Source organism: Anopheles coustani, chromosome 2 (genome assembly GCF_943734705.1).
Source record: "Anopheles coustani chromosome 2, idAnoCousDA_361_x.2, whole genome shotgun sequence".
In the NCBI taxonomy this organism is placed as follows: Eukaryota; Metazoa; Arthropoda; class Insecta; order Diptera; family Culicidae; genus Anopheles; species Anopheles coustani.
In genome coordinates this window covers 10,657,238-10,678,763 of record NC_071289.1, presented here as the reverse complement: position 1 = coordinate 10,678,763, position 21,526 = coordinate 10,657,238, and the positions used below count along the sequence as shown (strand labels likewise).

The window sequence follows — 21,526 nt, the reverse complement described above, 5'->3', positions numbered from 1 at the left end:
ACATACAGTTTGTTACCCATTTATTTGAATAAATAAAAAGTTATTGTAAACGAAGTATTTTAAAAATAGGCAAAATGGATTTGCTTCCGAAATTAAACGCACGTTGGACATCGATTTTAATTGAACCATCTCATAAAAACCAAATGCCTTATGGTACCCGCGCCGAAGTGCATTTTCTTTCCAAATGAAGACATTCCGAAGCAAACTACACAGTTTTCGATTCGTTTTTTAGTACAAACAGTGTATTTTCCGTTGTTGTGATATGTATTTCGTGTAGTACATGTGACCGCTGTCGTTAAGTGGTGACGTGCACATGGCTTTACGCTACGAACGCTTTCGCTAATCATATTCCTCTAAAACTGAAACACGATCTCGCCTGCCGTCCCGCACCGCTCGCGTGATGTGAATGTATTTACACGACCAAAGGATGGGAAATAAGGGTTCCTTGCATGTTGTTTCTCTCTCTCCTACTTTGTGCGAGATAAAAAGCTTAGAACAAAAACATACCCATCGCTGGGCAGCGATGGTCGACGATGAAGGTGCAACGATGATGATGTGCGTCGTTCTATGATAAGCTAGCAAAACAAATTGTTTCCCTTCCCTTGAAATGCCCCCCCTCTTGGGTTAAGGTGGCAAAACAAGGGAACGAAACGGATTTGTGTATCATAAATAAATCCTTTTCCCTCCTCCTCTAATCGAGCCTATGGAATGGAATCTCATGAGGAATCAGTCAAGCAACGGAAAAATACCAACTATCCACCGATCAATTCAACAAATCAACCACCAGCCGACAAATATTGGCCGCGGAAAATCGTTCGCAACGTACGTGCGAAGTCCACCTTTCTTTTGTTCATCCCCCGTACCAACTAACGTACGTTAAATAGAGTTGGACAATGTTCGTCAACGTAAAAAGGAAAAAAAAGGAAAATAATAAAATTACTTAAAAAGGACAAAACATTAACAAGCACCGAAGTGCCGCGGTTTTCCACCCCGTCGCGTCCTTCTACAGCTCGTCATGCTTCGGGCCGGAGAACTCGTCGTGCGAGATGTAGCCGTTCTTGTCCTTGTCCTCGTGCTGGAAGATCTCCTCCACCAGCTTGTCGTGCTCGGCGATCATATTCTTGATGTCCTCCGACTCCTGACCACCGTCGGCGGCCACCATCTGCTTCTTCAGGTACTCGCTGACCTCCTCGCGGCTCAGCTGCATGTCCTTGTTCTCGTCGATCTCCTTGAACACGTTGGTCGTCGGGGGCGAATCACCGATGTTGATCAGCTCGACGTCGAACACCAGCGTGGCACCGCCGGGAATGACATTTCCGGCTCCCCGATCTCCATAACCGAGCTCTGGCGGGATGGTTAGCTTGCGTTTCTCACCTAAAACACACATTGAAAATACATTTGTATCATTTGCGCTTCCAAAAGGGGTTTTTCTTCGAGATGTTCACTTACCGACGCACATGTCTGTCAATCCCTGGTCCCAACCCTTGATGACTTGTCCGGCTCCAAGCTGGAAGGTGAAAGGCTGGTCACGGTCGAAGCTGCAATAAAAAATAACACAGGGAAAATGTGGATTAGTTTTCTCATTTCCTTACAATCTGCTGGATAAATTGTGTGACGCAATTAAATTATGTTGAAGTCCACTGCAAACATTTCCCGAATGATTCTTCAAGCATCTTACTGTTTTGATACGAAGTTACACAAAATCTGGTCATTATTTCCTCGTCACATTTTAAAATACATTAAAGTATTTTTTAAACCATATTTTATATCATCTCACGCTTCTTTCATAAGAGATACATTTCCATCTTGAAACCAACACCACGCCTACTGCAAGGAAATAATTCGTTTGCAAACAGATTGTCGAAATTAAACGCGAATAAATTTTCAAAAGCTCCCATCTATGAAAAGCAAGCAAATCCAAGCATTCGAAGGATAGAAACGAAAGATTTTTTCCCACAATCAACAAGAAACAGACCTTTTCTTCGCTCTCTAAAAATAATTCAAACAATGGGTGAAAGGATAATGAATAATCAAACACAATCTGGCTCCTTTTACGTACACCCGGGAAGCTGTCGGTGGGTGTAATGTTATTTTTGTAATTAAAAGCAAATATTAACACATGGAATTTTCAACACCTTCAACGGTGCTCCCTTCTGGAAGTGCCCGTTCCCGGTAATCGATACGGAAGCCTTGTTTTTCAGCAATGTTTAAGGAACTTTAGCTCGTCCTTTTGTGTGTGTGTGTGTTGTGAAAACGGATCGTTCCTGCAGCGAACTAACGTGAAGAAATTGAAATAAACATCCGAGTGAAGAAGGGTTTTTTCTCTCGCATCCCCCAAAACACCTTCAATCCAATTCCCGCCGAGAGGGGAGCGTTTGCAAATAAAACTGTATTCACATTTTACACGAATTGATGGGCCCTGGTGTGCGAAACTGGGCGAAATGGTCAGCCGCGTCTCGGGAACCGAGAAAAACCGATTGCCGGCAAGGGAAAGGCAAACTGTTAGCATTAATAATTGAGCAGTGGTTCGATTGGGTTTTAGTTTTCGGGCTTCGGACGAAAACGCTCCTGGCACCGGGGCGATAATATCGTGAGGTTATCTCGTTCCACCACACATCCGTACATCGTTCTCACAGGGTAGGGGGAGAAGTTTTACAACCCCCTTTTCGCACAACGTCGACTTACAACCGGGAAGAGTTGTGAAGTCGACACGATTCGGGAAGCACTCGAATATTATGGGTGAGGAAATTCCCCTCGATTTATTTCCCTCGTGTTTCAACCCCAGCATCCCACGGCAAAGCGACTGGAAGGAAACTGCAGTGCCATCAAATCACTTGCGAGGTGCTCAGTGAGTCGGGTTTTTACTCTTTTTGCTTTCGCGGGATCGAAGAAGAAAGATACGCCACTTAGTGAAAGCAGGGTGAATCGTTAACGAAACTGGGAAAGGGTTGCAGAACATCATCATCCGAAGTCCACGTAGCCGGAGTAAATAACCCCGCATTGACGAATAAAAAGAACTGGTTTGTGGATTAACGCCTTATCGTTATTCTTGGTGAAAGAAATATTTTGTAGCAAACGCTGTTGTTCCCCTTACGACCGTTATCTCCGATGTTCGGCAAAGCAACAGTGCAGAAATCGATGCGGATTGCCTCGAAGTTCGCGCAGTCAAAATGTCTTAATTTTTTAAATTTGCGCCAAAGAAAAACTCTACACTCAGTCGGGCACGGATGAAACAGCATCTTACTTCCACCCTACACACTAGCAGCAGCTGATGCGGAGTTGGAAACGTGGAATTATTCACCAAAATGTTGGGTAATAAAATCAAATAATCATGAGTCTACTAGCGGAAGAAGGGCACAACTGGAAAGGGTTGGGAACGCACGTGTACTTCGGTTCCGGGATCAGCTGACCTGGGGAGGATGTTTGTATCTGACACTTCAGAGTACAAAGTGTGGATTAAAATTTAAAAAAAGAACTTTAAAATCTCGAAACAATTCAAAAGATTGCTAAAAAATACCCCATGGTTTCATTTAACATGAACTTAAAACATTAATATTGAAGTAGTAGTTGGTTTATTTCCTCAAGGAAGAAGGAACAAACACTGATTCAAATTATGCCCAGGTTTGGATATAAAAATAAACAATATTTCTTTGTTTTCTTTGTTTCTGACCTTCCAGAAGATTCGTTTGTGTCGATCGAAGATGTAAAAATACAATCAAACTTTCACTCGATTTAAAAATGGAGTTGTGACATCATCGCACCATGTCTACACATCCTAACCTCGAAGACGACTGCTCCAACACCCCAACGTTAGTCTTCTGTTGGCGGAAGCGGGTGCAACTTTCTATGAGTCAGTGGCGTCGACACCGTCAATTAACTGGTCACGGTTTTGATCTATATCTGTTTGTTTTCTCTCCCTTATCAGAACACATCGTGTGTTCGAGTGCGTTGCATTCGTTGCTAAATGCCCTAAATGCCTGCCCGACGAGCCCTTTTCTGCCGGGGGGAAATGAGTGTTTAGCATGATTTATGAGCGACAAGCATGGCACGCGTGGTGAACCGAACACAAGCAAAAATGTGACGATGAGCTTCATATGTGTGTCTTTACTTTCTGTGACGAACCTGCATGTAAGCAGCATGCTTTCGAAGGGTTCCAAAAGAGAAATCTAACGGCATTTCGGAGGAGAACTGGGGCGCGAATGTGACAGAGTGTCGTTTTGCAGGTTTTGCGCGCTGCCAATGCTAATCGGAAAAGAAATGTAAGGCTCCATGGGCTAAGCCTTAGCCATTGCTCCACATTCTCTTCGGAATAGAGCAGGTGGAGACATTTTAAGAACGATCGTCAACGGGTGAACGAGAAGCAAAGCTCTTCTGCCGTGAAATGTTTCTTGGCTTTTTCGTTTCGTGATGGCCGCCGGAAAGCACTTCGGTTGAACAAGAAGATCGTTGACCCGTTATACGAAAGAAAGCCTGGCGTCTTCGTCAACCACGTACAACACGAAGAATTGCGGATTGCGAATCATTCGGCACATCGCGGCTGTGGTCGTGGACACGGTCAGCTACGTGACAGTAGGTAGCACCAGCCGGTTACGCAATCACCGTCCGGTCAAAACCATCTTTGGAACCGGTTATTTCTGCTGCCGGGTTCGGGTGGAATCCTCGCGAATACTTCAACTGGCCACTTCGGGCCGTTTGTTTCGATTGCATCGTTTCGCAAAAGTCGGACTGGAAACTATTTTTGTAAACGATACGATCACCCGCGAGTGCTGGTTATTGCACTTTGGACGCCATTGAGTCAAGTTGAAACGAACGTTAACCTACATTTGAATGCGTGTTGCACAATTTGCAAAGCATTTTTTTAAACTATTTTTTGTAAGAAAAGGGGATAGAAAGTTCTGTTTTATTTTTTATCTTCAAATGTAATGACTACCGTCTTTAGTTTTCTATAAGTTTTCTGATTTGAGCACAGCATATCTATTTGTTCATGTGTTTCTTAAAATCATTATTAGTCTTTTATTGATAAAAGAACAACTTGTGCCAGGTACACTTGTATTTGAATTATTTACCATCAGCTTCAAATTTAGAATAGAAACCAAAGCAACTGCTATGGAGAACATAATATATGAAGTGGTTACGAACAATCAGGCAAGAAATAAGGTAAATTGTCTCAAAAACTCCCTCCCTCATTCCAAGCGTGGAAAATCCCCTCGCACACGAAACATTGTTTGCGCTTGGAAAAACATGAAAAATGACGTTCATGAACAAATGCCCCAACGGGTCCCGGAGGAGCAACCGTCCACGACGAGCATCTTTTGCATTTTGATCTCAGAAAATGTGTCACACGGCCTCGACGGGCGAAATAGGCGACAATGTTTTCCGGCTCGAGATGATTCCGAAGTGGAGAACACCTCTCGGATGGGATATCGTCAGCCAGACGGGCTCAACAAACCAAACCACAACCAACCACAACCAGAGTTGGGACAACAGGATCGGTGGTAACGTGCCAGCATTCACCCAAACTGGGCTCGGAATTAGGAGGATCATTTTTCGTCAAATCCTTACGACAACATTCGGGGGACACCAGCGGTTCTTGTTGTTGGTTGTCACGAGTGAACTGTACTCAAACACTCTTCTTTTCTTCTCCCTATGCGTTACGGGGTGGGAAAACAAGCAACAGGATTTATTTGTCTTGGCTCAATACCTCAAGGGAGGTTGGTGAAATGTCTTTCGGGGAAACCGACGGCTGGGTGAGAGATTTTTCATCCTCGGTACATAGTAATCCCCCTATACCCGAACCCTATACGGTACACGCTCACTGCCAACACAAGTGGAAGGTTCATCTTCGTCCGCGTCCGTCACGCTGATTGGGGCAATTAAAATCCATCCACCAAATTGGGCCTCGCGTCTCATCGTTGCTCCGTGGCGCTGCGGTTATAAATAAAGTTCCCGGAGGGTTTCTCGGTTGGCGCCGGAAGCAAGACAAATCGTCCAGCCGACTTTGGGGCGATTTTGGGGTGAGAAATTTCGCGGCACGTCACCGTTTCGCGCGTCGATCTACAAGGATTTTGAAAGCGAGCTGAAGAGCAACCGTCGCGTCGAGAAATAAAAGCTGGGTAAAATAAAAGTGAGTGGGCCGCGAGCCTCATGTCCGGGATGATCTTAAATGGGGGATTGCAAAGATTGTTTGTCTTCTCTGTAAGATGTGCAAAAATTATTGTGCAAGAGAAAGTTTCGTTTCGACAAACTGCTTGTTGCCTTGTCATCTGTTTTGTTGGGTTCATACACCAAAGGCCATCAACTTGACAGAGCTGATTCATAGTTTTGTAGCAACAAAAGGTTTGATGACGATCATCGAGAGAAAGAAATCATCCTACGGAAACGACATGAACTCCCACGGCAATAAAGAGTATGGATAAAATAAAAATAAATGAATTATAGGGCGAATTAGTTTGTTGAAACAAAGTAGTAGAAACCGTTCACAAAACTAGTACAACAAGATTAAATTGTTACTTTGAAATTATGTATTATTCAGATTAAAGAAACAAGATTTTCTATTTAGATACAAGCATTCTGCAAGACTTTTGTTTGTTGTTTGAGAGTCGTATTCTGGTTCAGATATGTTTTTTGAAATGAACGATTAATATTATTTTCTCGTACAGATAAATTGTATTCTCTTGCTCGTTTTTCGTTAAACACAACCCTTTTGTCCAAAATCATTTCAAACATAAAATAAAGGTACTTTAACTTGTAGAATTTACTTTTATTCCCAGCCATTACCAGCATCAATTGTTTGACAATAACTTGCGACAGAATTTCCACCCAATTTCCACGCGGAAATCAATGGCGTTGATGCTTATTGCAAAATTATCATCTCCCTAGACACCGGATGATGTGTTTTCCGGAAGCTTCCGCAAGTGTGTATTACACACATGCAGGCCTACGGAAGTGGCCCATAAATATATCAATAACCATAACAATAAAGAACGCCAAATCGCGCACACGGAAAATCCAGCCGAGCCGAATTTATGAAGTCTTGCTCTTGAATAAGGGAAGAGCAACACAGAGTTTAGTAAAAACACAATGTACCGGATGTTGCAAATTTGTCCTTAAAGATTTCTGCACTCGGTATCGGTGTCGTTGGGAAGCTTAAGCGTGGAAAACTCTTTCCTCCCTTGCGCTTAACTATACGGGCTTTATTTTACGATGCAATCGACACACAATCGTCCTCGCCGCCGCTCGATTCCAACGGGTTTTTCCAAGGTTGTACGACATAAAAATGTGGGACGGTTCGCGCTAGTAGTTAACCTCCTCGGAAGTTCCGTGGTTATAGGATTTCCGTGCGTGGTCGGAAGGAAGATTTTCCGTCCAGACGATCCGACGTCCCGAAGGTTGTATTATTTACGTTTATGATCCGAGCTGTATATTTTTAAGGGATTGCTGGTTGCTCTAGTGTTAGAAGCTTCAGTTCAGGAACTGCTTTAAGAAAAGATTCACTTGTTTTAAGAGCAAAATCATTGGTTTCTGTTGCATTTTTTTATATGAAGTACAAAACATGCGAAACAAAGTCTGTTAAAACCCAAACCTCGCAACCATCCGTCGTCTGTTCGATCGATCAAATCGTTGTGAATCGCTAAAACTTTTACCACCCCCGAAAGACACCAAAGCAAGACGCATCCGGACGCCGAAGGGAAAGTGTCGCTAAACTTCGGTATTGTTGACAGGAGGACGGAAGGTTATTTCTGGTTCCGAGCAAATTCCACGCCCCACATGGGATCGCTGGTAATCGGCGCTCGGTTAGTTTTCACTGTCTCGTCGTCGGAGAAGGGTGAAGTATGTTGCGCATTCTTTTGGCGTATCTTAGAGAACGATACCATAGCACGCGACCCATGGCCACCAGACCGCCATGCGCCATTTCTGGGCCTTTCCTTTCGCCAACACGCCCGATATGCTAAGACAGTGGCGGGCGATGAGAAACATGACCTTTTTAAAAATTAATGTTTTATTTGGCAGAAAAGTTTTGTTCACCCCCTTTTTGCTTTTCGCCTTGCAACGGTTCCATCTGTGGCAAGGATTGACTGACTCAACTCGAGGCGCATGTGTTACTCCTAGAATTTCCCTACAGTTTAGCCTCGATGCTGCTGGTAGAGCTTACTTACTTTTTTACGATTCAAGGCTACATCAAGTCCATGCCAAGAAGCAGAACGGCATCCAAATTTATTTTTTCCACAACGATTCCGTCACTGCCGTGCCCTAATTCTCTGCCCACATTCGGACTTTCTTAGTTTGAGTCGGCAAAATATCATCCTCCCTGGTCTGCATGTTGATAAATTATTCATCGTATAGGAAAAGTACAGCACATGGGTTCCTCGTCCGGGGCCGAATACTTCATCAAAATCGTTTAGATTTATCTTGGCTACATGTCAGGAATTTTATCACTGACCAAATCATCGATCACGGAAAGGTATCTAGATTGATTAAAAAGTAGCATAACGTTAGTAGGCGTGGAAAAGGAGAACTCTTTTAAAGGCTGTTAAAACTGTTTCCAGCAAAAAAAATTGTTGAATAGGTCTTTAAGGTAGTGACTTCTTCTGCTTAAAAACGCCACCCATGGAAATGGCTATATGCACATCTAAATTCAAAATTACATTACCACCGAATGCCGAGGGAAAGCTTCACGGTTTAGGCCAGGTTAAAACATTTCGCACTCGGCCAAACTTCACACGCCTGCATTTGTTGATGGCAACCAAAACCCACACTGACGTCCCTTGCACCCCAACGGGATCACCGTCACCTTCCGTCCCCCTTTTCATGGACCTCGTTGTCGTCCGCGGAACTCCAACATTTATTCGCGTTCGGGGCGCAATTCTATCGGCACAACCAAAAACGTACCGTAATCCTTTGACCGACGGAACACATACGCTACGGATGCGCTAGGATTTCCCGGCCCGAGTGTGTAGTGTACTCTTATGAAAATGAGGCAAGTGTAGTATCATACATATTAGATTTTTTGCATGAATATCTGATTTATCCAATTGTTATTTTCTTCCTCCCCCGTTGCTTCTTGCAACTTCAATGTTGCAACATTGTTTTGCAATTTGAAAGCAGCAGTAGGGCACGTCTCTTTAGCCTGGGCAAAATGTGTATGCTTATGCCGCGCACGGAACAGTTTAAAACAACGCCAAAAGCAGCGTCATTTCGGCAACGAATGCTACTGAACTTTCCCCCTTTCGAGTTCCTCTCGGGTGCGGTTCAAACGGAGAGGCTTCTGTTTCGAGAGGCCTTACAACCGAGTACGAACATCCTTGAGTGGTCGATTAAAGGGATTTCCACCAACTGCAGGAAGCGGCCAGGTGAGCATCACCTTCACCTACACACTCGTTTTGAGGATGCGGAGGGAAGAGATCAAATGGGAAACAAATTTCCCACTCATAAAACATTTTCCACCAAGCATGAATCTCGTTTCGTCTCTCCCATACCATCGTCACGGGATCCTTGAAGTGGAGTGTAACCACACACACATAACGCTCGGTTAGCTTGTAGGATGTTGCTCGTCGACGTTGGCTGGCTTGCTGTTGAAAATTTTATAATGATGTTATGTCGACATCCGGGAGCCATCCAAAAGAAGGGAGGGGAGGGGTGAAACGGCCATAAGAACGCTTAATTTATCACTTTTCTCCGCCGACCGACACCAAACGACAAAACCGTGGGGAGGAAAAAAGAAACCAAGCAGAAGGAAAATCCTGAGCGGCAAAATCATAAACCCTTCATCATCTTCGTCAAGCGCGTTTGACACATTTCTGCGCCGTTCCTTGGAAAACGTTGGGCTGACCACGAGATTACTGAAGTCAGTGGTCGGCAAGTTCGGCTGAGAAATGGAGTTATTTTTGATTGTCACAAAATAATCAACCGATACCAAACACAATTCCTGGAGTTGTTTGTTGTCCAAGGCCTTGTCCAGTGGTTTAATGTTGAATAAAGGTCAATCTGATAATGGAAAAGTATTTCGATGCGGTAAAGATTCGTCCAAATGGTTCTCCGAAAAGGTGATAAGCTAAAATTGCTTCGATTACCCCAAAACAAAGTTACAAGAGAAACATGTACCTATAGTTCAAAATAAAAATCAGTCAACGATCGGAAACCCCTGGACTAGACTTTTTCCTTTCATATCATCCCACCTTCTTGCTTGCAGGTGCATAAGATATCTTCACATAAAAATGGAAACTTTCTGCATTTGGCGGGGTGGTTTCGTCCCTTGCACGTCCCCTTAAGATGAGATAAGGGGACAACAAGTCAGCAACATCAGAGAACATGCCAGAGGGCAGTGCAATATTTCCGGAAATTAGCTCCATAGAATGTCATTATCTTGCCTGCCTGGCAAAGCGTCTCGTACTCGGCTGGGAAAGAATGTGTTCTTCGCACGACACGCGACAGAGGGTGGACCTGCATGGTTCCTCATTCCCTCACCCCCATGCCAATACTTTCCTCTAAGTCTCGGAGGGAGCGCTTTTTTCTTTTTCGAAATTTATTAACAAGTTTCACAAGTCGTCATGGAAGGAGGCTGGAGTCGGCGTCTTACTCGACCAGAATGACCCGATTATGTTTCAATTTGTCGCTACTTGCCTTGGTAAGCAGTGGTGGTAGGAAGTGAGCATACGATTACGGACATAAAACATGACGCTAACGAGAAGAAGTGGATTATCTTTAAGAGCGTTTAATTATATCGCTTACAATTTGATGTCCTTTAAAGTATTAATTTTAACATTTTGCAACGCCACAGCTTGGTGCATGTGAAATCACAATTTTCTGATAACACGCTCTGAAGAGAATGTATTGTGCATAAACAGGTTAAATTGCATTTACGTACGTCTATACCTTTGATTGATTGAATACACTTCCGAAATTCCCAGCGCTGCTTTCCATACTTCCTGCTGCGCACCGGGACGTAGAAGACGTTTGCCCCGATTGTTATGCATACATCAATGGAGGGGCCCGTGATTTTCCGGCATTACATCAGCAATCACTCATGTTTTCCCCGACAATCAAAACCATTCCCACCGGTGGGACCTTGGGATGGAGACGTTCGTCAGAAAGGCCTTCCCCGTCGAACCATGGGGCTCCTTAATTTGGTTCTTTTGGATACCGCAGAGAAGAAATCAAACTGTTTGGTACATACTTCACCCTCAGAAGTTTGTGAAAAACGTCTCAGAAAAGGACGATCGCTGAACGGGGGAGAAAAAAACATAGCATTGGTAGCCTCCGGGAACAACTGAATCTGTACACGGCCGATCTGCTCCATAATTGATGAGATTGAAGTTCATCTTTCGCCCCCTTTCCGGAAGGTTCACTCCGTATCTAACTCATCCCAAGAAAACATCGCACCGTACGCACCGCTGGAAGAGAGTGGTTTGCGATATGACAAAACTTGATATCCTGATGCGAGACCATTCGTCCCCGAGGACGATATAAAAGGCGCAACGGTAACATATCCCCCAACGAAATCTGATGGGGCTCGGGAGAAGGAGAAGCTCGAGAGGTGCCGGGACTACCCGCCAGCGTGTGGCCAACGTGGAAACGAGCCTCCAGCTCCAGCACCGACCGCGACACATTATGTCCCATTTTCCGGACTCTTTAGCAATACTCTTCCTTCCACTGCGTTAGTCGGCTTTAACCGGGGGAAGGTTGGGAAGATCTTCAAGTTTTCGTGCCGCAGCGTGTCCTCCAGTGTCGCGGTCTACTCTTTTTTTCCCCCTGCAGAACATTTCCTCTTTTAGTTTCCACCCACCGGGGCTGGGGAGAAGAGATATATATTTTTTCACTCCTTCTCCTGCTTTTCCACTCGAAAGCTCCAATTCTCTAAGTCCTCTTTCCCAAACCATCATCATCTGCCCGACACTACGGTTGGCCCCATCGGGGCAAACCCGGCGGAACCATCCGCCAGCCGGCATGAATAATAAACATGTTACAGCGGACGACATTAAAGTGCCAGTAAAATACCGTTTGGTACTTTGCCTTCGCTCCCGAGAAGGCCACAGGATACGGTGTATACTTTTTTCGTGTTACTCCTTGTTTGTGTGGGCCGGGTTCCGGCTTGTTTTTATTTCGCCACAACCTTCTTCCGGTTGCCGATCGTCGTCGGCGGAACGACATTTTTCCGTGCCGGGTGCGAATAAGTCGGATTAATTTTCAAATTGACCGTTGACGAGTGTGCAGGCTTGTGTGTTTTGCGTTTTTTTTTTGTTTGTCGTTTGAACACCACGCGATAGTCGCGGATGGTTTCAGGTTGAATAATAAATCTCATCAGGTGCTTCTGTTTCCGGTGGGTGTTGAAATCTTTTGTTTTCACCAGTGTCCTCTCCTTGGGAGAGTGCATTAAGCTTAAGGTGGACATAAAGTAATAGAATAGTAACCAAAAGTAGCTTAATTGCAAGGAGTGCACTTAGGACACAGATGTAAAACAACACCAATGGGCAAAGTACTAGTAATGATACTTTTACGGTACAATCTTTCGTTTTTGTTTGTTTTCTCTGTTGGAGGTTGGATCTATTTTATTTGTAAATTGCAGGAGAATATTTGTAAAAAAGAGTTTCTTTTCTCAAGCTAATCAACTGTTACCTATCAAAAGTTTTAAATTGATGCTTGTTCTAAAAGTCTCATATTTCGTTCCGAAATCCTTCAGATAACTTTTAAAAAATAAATTAAAAAATGAAAATATTTAAACTAGCTACAGCTAAAATCTGATATGTAAGTTTTGTTAAATATTTAGGCCCTGGTTCATCAAAAGCAAAGCCCAGTTTCTATTTTTGAAACATAACAGAGACATCTTAATTAAGCCTCAGGGAAAAACCAATAAACTCTCTGGCATTTAATACACATCATAAAGCGTTGATTGTGATCAAAATCATTCAACTGATCAATCCAGCCATGCATGTCCTGCGCAAGGCAATGCACTTCTTCACTTTCTTTGTTATGCTTATGCAAAGACAAGCGACGATAAAGAAAAATGCAATTAAACAAATATTTTCCAATCCAAAGCGTTCACATACAAGCGCCAATATGCTCAATGGCTTTGTTTCCGTAAAGGTGTAACACCCGCTTAACAACTCACGAATCAAACTGTTCGCTCTTTATGATCGCAACATAAAACCACCCACTGGTGGAAATAATATGTTTAGGTTTGTTTGTTTTTTGCCTCTGCCTCTCTCTGAATCCTCCAACACTTCCCGATTATGGCTTACCGAAAGCAGACGGTGGCCAATGGAGTATGTGGGATCGTACGCCCGCACTCCGCATTGTAAGACATTTGGACAATTCCCACGTGCCGCGGGCGGGAAATAAAAGAGAACATGCATTTTCCGAAGTGCATCCACTGTTTCCCGCGATGCTTCTTCCTTTTTGTTTCTTGGCGGAAGGCCTTTCTATTTCATTGCCCCGCGAACCACACTGGCACAATGTACAAAATGTGTGCAAAATTCCACCAGCCTTCACGGAGGGATGGCTGAGGGAAACTTTCTTTCCACGTTTTTTTTTGAGCAAAGGAATGTCGGTTGGCGTGTTTGCCTAGTGGCATCCTTGCGGTGCTAGTTTAAACTGGCCGCGTGTTTTACTTCTTTCTTTTCCTCGCCCAACTCCAACACGGCGTGCGGTACGAAAAAACAATCTCAAAGGAAAAACAAAGCTCACGATCGCGACCACAACCCGCGGTGGTGACAGTTTTTCCGTCTGGCGGTACTTATCGCTTCAGCATTTTATTTTCCCCCACACGTTTGTGGCCCGTTTGGAACCCTTCCAGCTCCGGTTGACCGCCAGCACCGTCGCAAAGTCCGGCTTCGGCCGGGGAGAAGTGAAAGTGTAGCCCCAAACCGTAAACCCCCGACCGTGCGGTGTGCATTTCAAGTGATCGCTCCCCTGGCAAATGAATTCCCGAGCGAAGCCGAAAAAAGAGGGAAAAATCACCTTTCCCAACGCTGAACTCTTCGGCGGCTTGCGCACTTTACGCCGATGATCGCGCGGGAATCGGGCGTTTGAATGTAATCGCAAAACAGATGGTCGAAGGTTGGCCACCATCGCGCTGCCCGATAGCAACCAACGGTCGGGTGTTTTAGCCGTAGTCATACGCGTAAACGCCGGTTTACGTAATACCGATGATGAAGCGAAAACACCAAGCACTCAATCGAAAAATCACCTTCACCGTCGTGCGCGATGAGTTGTTTAGATGCGTCGAGACTCTTCAATTATCCGTCGGTTAGTTTGAATAATTGAAACGTGGCCACAGCACGATGCACCACCACTTGCGGGTTTCGGGGTTAGTGGAAAGCAACGATGTCACGGAGATTGGAAGTCGACGAACGGCGGTGTTTCGCCCGTTTGAGTTTTAGGATGCCGTATCTAACCATTTCAAACGTCGTTATGCATTCGGCGGAAGGCACATTATGCATGCAGGCATGCAAAACATAGCCGGGAAAAACCTCCATACCGGAAAAGCGTAGCGATCGCTACGCACGAGCTGCCAAAGAGGGGAAGATTACTTTTGGATAAGCAAAAAAAAAAGGGAAGGCCAATGAAAGACAAAATTTTCAACTCTCACGAAGTGCAGTTTAAAATGTTGTCAACTATCTAATCGCGGGTAATCGGAGAGGATGAAAGTAACTGCCGAACGGTGGCCTCAATTTTGGGGCCTATTAGTGTTTCGCACCGTTGGAGGATCGCAAACTAAACGGCTTCATTCACCTGTTTTGGTATTCATCACCACAATGCAGTCAACTTTTAGCTCACTAAGAATCAGCGAGCAGCTCGCATTTAATGGATGGGAAAGTTAATGTGTTTTGCATCGTTAAGGAATTAGGTTCCAACGGGGGGTTTGTGTTTAAAGAAGAGTTACGGTAGGCGACGATGCACATGGCATATATTGGTGGAGAAATTAGCAATTCCTTTAAATAATCCTATTGCTCATTAATCCTCAACTTTCTTTCCAATTTATCTAAATAGAGAAATGGGCTTCTTCTGATATTGAAAGGAAAGGAACGGTTTCAGACGTATTATGCGCCATCAAATGAGTTAATCAGCTACCTTTTAGCTCCACTGCACATAACATTCCCTCCATGTTATAAAGAAACAAGAGCGAAATTAATGAGAATTTAAACATAACATACAGATTTGCCAACGAACCGTGAAATGGCTGTCAGTGTCAGACGAAGCTACAGGCGACCCAAAGCATTATTCGTATCGAACTCATTTCCCCCAACGTAACCCCAATCGAGAACATATTTTCCGAGACAATGCCAATCACCGACACTGGACAACGTTCACTCTCCATTCAGCGTTTCAAACCGAACCGGAACCACCACAGGTAAAACCGGAAGCGCTTTTCCGTTTGCCCCTCCTCAACGTACCGGGAGGGGAAGTATCAGTCAATCAAGAAAATTTGTTCACACATAAATCGCCCACGCCGATTTGAGGCAAAAACCAACCAGATGTTCTTCCCCCTTTTCCCTTACGGCTGGTAGGAAGGAAGGTCGACACCATTGCAAATCTCTCGTGGCTCAACCGAACTCGTCGTAAATCGTTTTACTGGCCGGAAAAACACTCGAACAATTCGAAGGAAAAAGGCCTCGCGTGAGCAATGAGGCTGCTTGCTCATTCATAAACGATGAGCTCAAATCTTCCGTTGTTTATTGAAGGCAGGGAATGTTGGAATGTCTCAGCAAAAAGAAATCGTTTAATGGCAGGAACGCTCCATACTTCATGGAAAGGTTTAGAGGACTCCAGCATCAATCGCTGACAAATGCCGAGGAAATTTGATGATTCTTTGACATGAAGAACAGATTGCAATGTGATTTTAAAAATAATCTGTTTTAATTTCACAACATATTTGGTAAAACATGCATTATCATGCATTATTTGTTTTAAGAAACTAGTATCGGTGTAGCATAAATATCTCCCCCTTATTCAACAGATTTCGTAGAACAGAGACAATAACAGAAGATAATTTTTAAGCCAAATCATCCATCCGTTGGTAACATGATCCCAATTATCTCCTGTAATGTGACTATCGCACATTGTTTTGACATAAGGAGGAGCCTTATCTACTCAAAATTTGCGACAGCCTTACAGCATTGTACTGAAAAATCAATTAATCAAATTGTTATAGATAACAATCTCTACACTTCCATAGTGCAAACTGTTTGACACTGCTTCACAATAGGATGGTCCATGGTAGCGACCCTCATTGTCCGGGGCGCAATTCCGACATCCCTGGCACAACCAATTGGGGCACCCTTGCCATCATCCTCCTTGTGGCACTTTTGGCGCGCTACGCATTGCGGGTTTCCATTCACCAGCACACGTGAAGCGTCTGCGTAAAGCTTTATTGAGAGGTTGTAATTTATGACAAAATGTAAAATATATTGCCCACCACGTGCCCCCAGCTTTGACGCTTTGTCCCGTAAAAGCCGGGGACGACGTGGGAAATAAAAGTGCTCCGAGTACGAACCAACACGTGACGGAAAACGGGCCGGCGGATTATCGGGTTGAATGGTACCGGTGTCCGGGTTCGAGCGCGTGCCCACCAACCGTTTGTTTGTGCCCATCCCCATCGAACCAGCATCGGCCACTGCAGGAGCGTAAGGCAAGTGTCAATGTGTAAAACATCGTTGCGGGCGCGATAAGGCACGATGAACGGTACCATTTCATTGACACTCCGTCCGAAAACGCCGGCTTTCTAGGCACTTTCGCGCGAGTCCGCACGACACCCCGAGCGCGTCAAACATACACTTACGCCAACAGCATTCTCACAAACGCACGTGGGGGGGTTTGGTTTTGACATAATTAGACCGATAGCACAACCCCCGGCAGGGAAATTTCTAAACTCACCTCGAGTCGAACTTGGTGCCATCGGTCAGCTTGCCGGTGTAGTGCATCGTTAGCATGTCACCATTCTTTGACTTGGTGGTGCAGCCCTCCGGCACGCTCACGACTTCCACCTTCAGCTTGGACTCGCAGATGGCCACCGCCACCAGGCACGACAGGATGATAAGTTTCGAGAGCATCTGTAAAACGACGGGGAAAATAATGTAGAAAGAGGTTAGCATGGAGCAAATCAATGTACCTAAATAATATTTTAGTTTTGAGTACTTTCATTTATTAACCAAAGTGAGAGTAACTAGGATGCTTAAAGGATGGTTTGAAATAATGACCAAAAATAAAAAAAAGAAAATAAATGCCAGAAAATTACCCAAACGAATTCAGTACAATACAAGTATCAAGTATCATACGTTTTTAATAAGTTATGAATAACATATGCGAAAAACAACCACCCTAACTTTTTTCATAAAATTGAAGTATGTCGCGAGTACCGTTGAGGTTTAATTTACACTTTACGATACTTCTTATGAATTCATATGACTTTGTTCATTCTTTCATTTGAAATTACGGAAATTTACCATCCTTCTACTGGTTTTCCATCAACATGTTGTTGTTATATGTTAATTAAAGCAAAATTAGCGAATGAAATCGTTCGCACTTGAGAGTTTTAAAATCTTCGTCATTCAAAAAGGTCCTTGCACAATGTCTCTGAATTGTTAAATCGACGACTTAATTTTACATAGCAAAACGAGATCAAACATCATTTTCCTATCAGCAAACAAGAAAAGTTATGCCAAATATATATCCATATTAAATATACCAATCTGGTAGTTTTACAAGGCAGTTTTTAGTAGTCTTTAGTCGATTTTGGTAAAATCCTTTTTCAATTCATGTTAATCATATGAACTAAATTAAATGGCTTTTTAGACGTTTCTAAACCGTCCTAGGATGGATTTTTATGATGTAAATAGGCAAGTCAGCGGTTTTCTTTTTTGTTGATCAAACACGGTGAACGTTTCGATCGATTCGTGGTGGTTGGTGCAGCTGCATGCCAAAAGCTTCTAATCGCTATTACGTTAACCTACTCGACCTTTCTTCTTTGCTTCGTATTTGCACGCGTAGACACAATCGAACGATAAGAGTTTGCGTAACGGTTGGTCAACATTTATGGCCACTGCAGCTCGCGATGAAATGCAATCGCGCTTAACCTTGCACTTGCAGTTCGCTGATGATCAATTCGTTCGTTACTAGGCTGTTTTTTTTTCCCACGACACGTCATTTCCCACGGCAAACCGTGGTCGTCGGTTGACTTGAATGACCATTTGTATCTTTGACATGTGGAAACATGTTTTGCCCGAAGAAAGTTTACTTATTTCCCTCCAGCCGGTGGCCACTGGCGTTCCCTTCTTTCCTTGGCGGATCGGTGGAAGATCGCTCAAAACCGTTCACGTTGGACTGGGCTGGCGCATAACGGCATTTGAAAGTCACTTTAGCCGGTCCGGCAATACAAACACCACCACCACCACCACCACCATCTGAAACGGAACCTCGCGGACCTTTTTGGCATCTTTCTTCCTCGATCGCGCGATCGCCGGTCTCGAAACGTTCACTTTTCTTCCGTCCCCGGGCCGGGTGGTGGAATTGTGGTCACTTGTACTGAACATTCCACTGCGGCGACGATAGTGGCGATTGATCCGGTTTTCTTTCTTTCCCAAAACCGGAATTTTTCCCCGGTCCGTGCTGAGGGTGCTTTGGGAGGTTTCTTTCTTCTCGAGTTCACCAGCCGGTTCACCACACACAAACTATACTAACCTTTTATAAAACGTTTGCAGATCAAATGATCGAGCAGGTTCACTACGGTGCTCCTTCGTCGAAAGCAATGAAACTCTAAATAAAAAACCTCCCCAACGGTTGTCGGTTTGAGGAAAAAAGCACCTCCAACGGAAACGCGGGCTGAATGCTGCAGAAAAAGAACCACCGCCGTCACCGACGAGACAACGATGCAGACTGAACGATTGCCGTATCCGGATCGCTCCCGGCCAGCAAACTTTCTTCGGCGACCTAACGGAACCAGCGCGACGCTTGTTTTGGCCACGCAAAAGAAAGGGAGGGCACGCGAGTGAACGGAAAGGGATGAAGGAATCAACCCTCCCAGTCGTCGTCCCCCTGGTTCGGTGGGGAAAGGTCCGCCACATCTTGGCCCGCCGTGGGGCTCATGTTCATGCTCCATACCGTAATGCTGCACGCGCGCGCGGTTCTGACTGTCTCTCCCTGTCGCTCGCTTGCTGGCACTCCCGGAGGTTGTCGGTGTGCTATCTCGTTTGGGGGTTTTGGTAAAAGAAAACGATTCCCCCCTCATGCTCCATCTCGTTCGAATCGTCCCGAGACGAAAAAAAACGCCTCGCCTCCCCGCGATAGCGGGAAATGACGACGGTGACGTTTACTGTACCCCCACAAAGTACGCGGTTCACTATCTCGGTTCTCGGTCTGCCACGATGAATCCCACCACGGCAAAGTGCCACGTTGTGTCCCGTAAGAACGTTAAAGCCCCCCACAATCTTCAAATGAATCCATCCCCGCCTTTGAGCCCCGTGCCTCGTCTACCCACGAGGTCTGGAGGAATTTAAAAAAGCCGGTCGAAAGAGACCAACGCCGATATCTCCGATAAGCGCGATATTTGTTCAGCATCACAACCTCAGCGGTAATCGATCGGTAGGCGAACAGCATTACGAGCGGAAAAAAAAACCACATCCAATCGCGGTTCGTGACGTGTACTTCCAAGTCGTGCGCTTCACAAATACCTGTGCGGGCCAGTCCAAGAAACTCGCTAAAACCACTGATCGCTTCTCACCTTTCCGTGCTGATAGTGTAGTTCTACCGGAGCTAGGGGTACTTCTTCTTCTTCGCCTGCTTGCTGGTTGAGGATCGACACACGAGCGAGAAGTACGCACGCACAATCACTGCTCGCGGGTTTCTGCTTATGGCTGGCAACTACGTCAACGTCCGACTAAACGCGATGCTCCACACAGACTGAACAACGAACCGAACCGGACAGATGGGGCCGCGCCGACGTCTGGCGCTAATCAACAAAGTCGTTTACAGCCCTTTTGTGCGGATCGCGGCGTTTGGTGTGGCAGGAGGGGGAAATGGCCGCGGTTCCACGAATACTAAGCAGACACTCCCGGGTTGTTACAACCACGCGCGCTTCCGTTAGCGATGGTGGAAGTGGCTATGGACAAGTAAACTCTCATCACGCGAAACGGAATGCATGTACCGTGGTACACGAATAGAATAAGTGATGGAAAGATGTATCTTTGGTCAGTGAAATAATTTTCCTATTTTTTAAATAATTTATAACTTACAACACGATGCGATACTTGCTTTCAAAATGCAGTTCAATGGATCATAGATTGCTGTGAATAAATCGTATTTGTTTTGACAAAAGTGCATTCCAAATGCTAAAGTAGAAGCCACCCTTAACCGAGGCCATGCTGGAAGGGATGAACCGCTCCATGCAACAGGTTTATTTCAGTGAACAAGTTCCAGTTCCTTACAACATAAAAGATGGTGAAGATTTTGTTTTGTACTTGTAGCTCATAGAATGTGTTAAGAATAATAAATATTTGTTAATCGTTTAAAACGTTTTTTTTTGAAAAGATTGAAAAAGTGGGTCGCAGGTAACCGAAAATGGTTTTTATATTTAAAATGGTTATAAATTGAACGAACATTTTTTCATTTACATAACATAGTTTGCATTGTAATACAATCGAATTTTTAATTATTTTAACCAATATTATTATTTTAAAATGCACGTTCCAATTTGGTGAATTCATGTAATACCCATCACTAACGCGAGCGTACCCGTGTTCATTCGCAAACACGCAATTTAGCTCCGCCCCTGTATGCAACAGGTGCTACATCAGCGATTTCGACGAACGAAGATGCGAAACGTTGATCTTTTCACCTGAAATGTATGTAACCAGAATTACATCAGAGCTTTTTTCTCGGGAGATCGTTTTATTTGAATATTTTGTAACTAGTTAGTTACAGACACTATAGCGTTACAGAAAATTGCTTTGAAGATTATTTCTATTTAACCAATGTTTGTTTCTTCTTCAGTAAAAATTTAATTTTATGTGTCGAAACCCAACTGAAACAAAGTCTCAGTTAAAAGTATATATACTATACAATATACAGACTTTTATATTCAAATGAATAATACACCCGAAATCTGATTCAAAGACCATAATTAGTAATACAAGATGCCTGTTGCTTAAGACTAGATTTTATTCGTAAAATTTCAATCATATCTACTCGCACATTCCTTTTCCACGTTATTTTATTGCAAAATAGATTCGTATGTCCCTTTCTTGATCCAAAATCAAGTGTTCTTTTGATAATAAAATTCTAAAAACCGTTTCATTTATCATTCATAATCGAATAAAAACTCTGTTTTATCTTATTTCAGTAGTTTCTCGTGCAATTATCACTATTGGTCAAATATTTGTCGAAATAATAATTCCATCCCGCATGCGTGACGTTTCACCGCTTATACATAAGACACTCCGCTCGATCTTAAGACATCGACTAGAAAATTGATAATTGCATTAATTGATGTTAATTACCTTTGACCATGAAGGCAGCATTAATGAAATCTTTGCAACAA

The 21,526-nt window shown here is 44.1% G+C and overlaps 1 protein-coding gene across 1 annotated transcript; it reads right to left on the bottom strand.

The window, feature by feature from the left end:
• Nucleotides 1–227: 227 nt before the first annotated feature.
• LOC131262043 (FK506-binding protein 2) lies at nucleotides 228–19,876 on the bottom strand. Its single transcript, XM_058263953.1, has 4 exons — nucleotides 19,712–19,876; nucleotides 16,870–17,045; nucleotides 1,450–1,538; nucleotides 228–1,374 (listed from the first exon to the last, which is right to left on the bottom strand). The coding sequence occupies exons 2-4, from the start codon at nucleotides 17,043–17,045 to the stop codon at nucleotides 1,004–1,006; spliced, it is 636 nt and encodes a 211-aa protein (XP_058119936.1). The 5' UTR covers nucleotides 19,712–19,876; the 3' UTR covers nucleotides 228–1,003.
• Between the last annotated feature and the right edge of the window lie 1,650 nt (nucleotides 19,877–21,526).

Excerpts from the sequence above, each read along its gene's own strand:
- LOC131262043 (XM_058263953.1), bottom strand. The coding sequence starts at position 17,045 with ATGCTCTCGAAACTTATCATCCTGTCGTGCCTGGTGGCGGTGGCCATC. Across the intron at positions 1,539-16,869 it reads GGCACCAAGTTCGACTCGAG|CTTCGACCGTGACCAGCCTT; the intron begins GTGAGTTTAGAA and ends TTTTTATTGCAG. Across the intron at positions 1,375-1,449 it reads ATTGACAGACATGTGCGTCG|GTGAGAAACGCAAGCTAACC; the intron begins GTAAGTGAACAT and ends TGTGTGTTTTAG.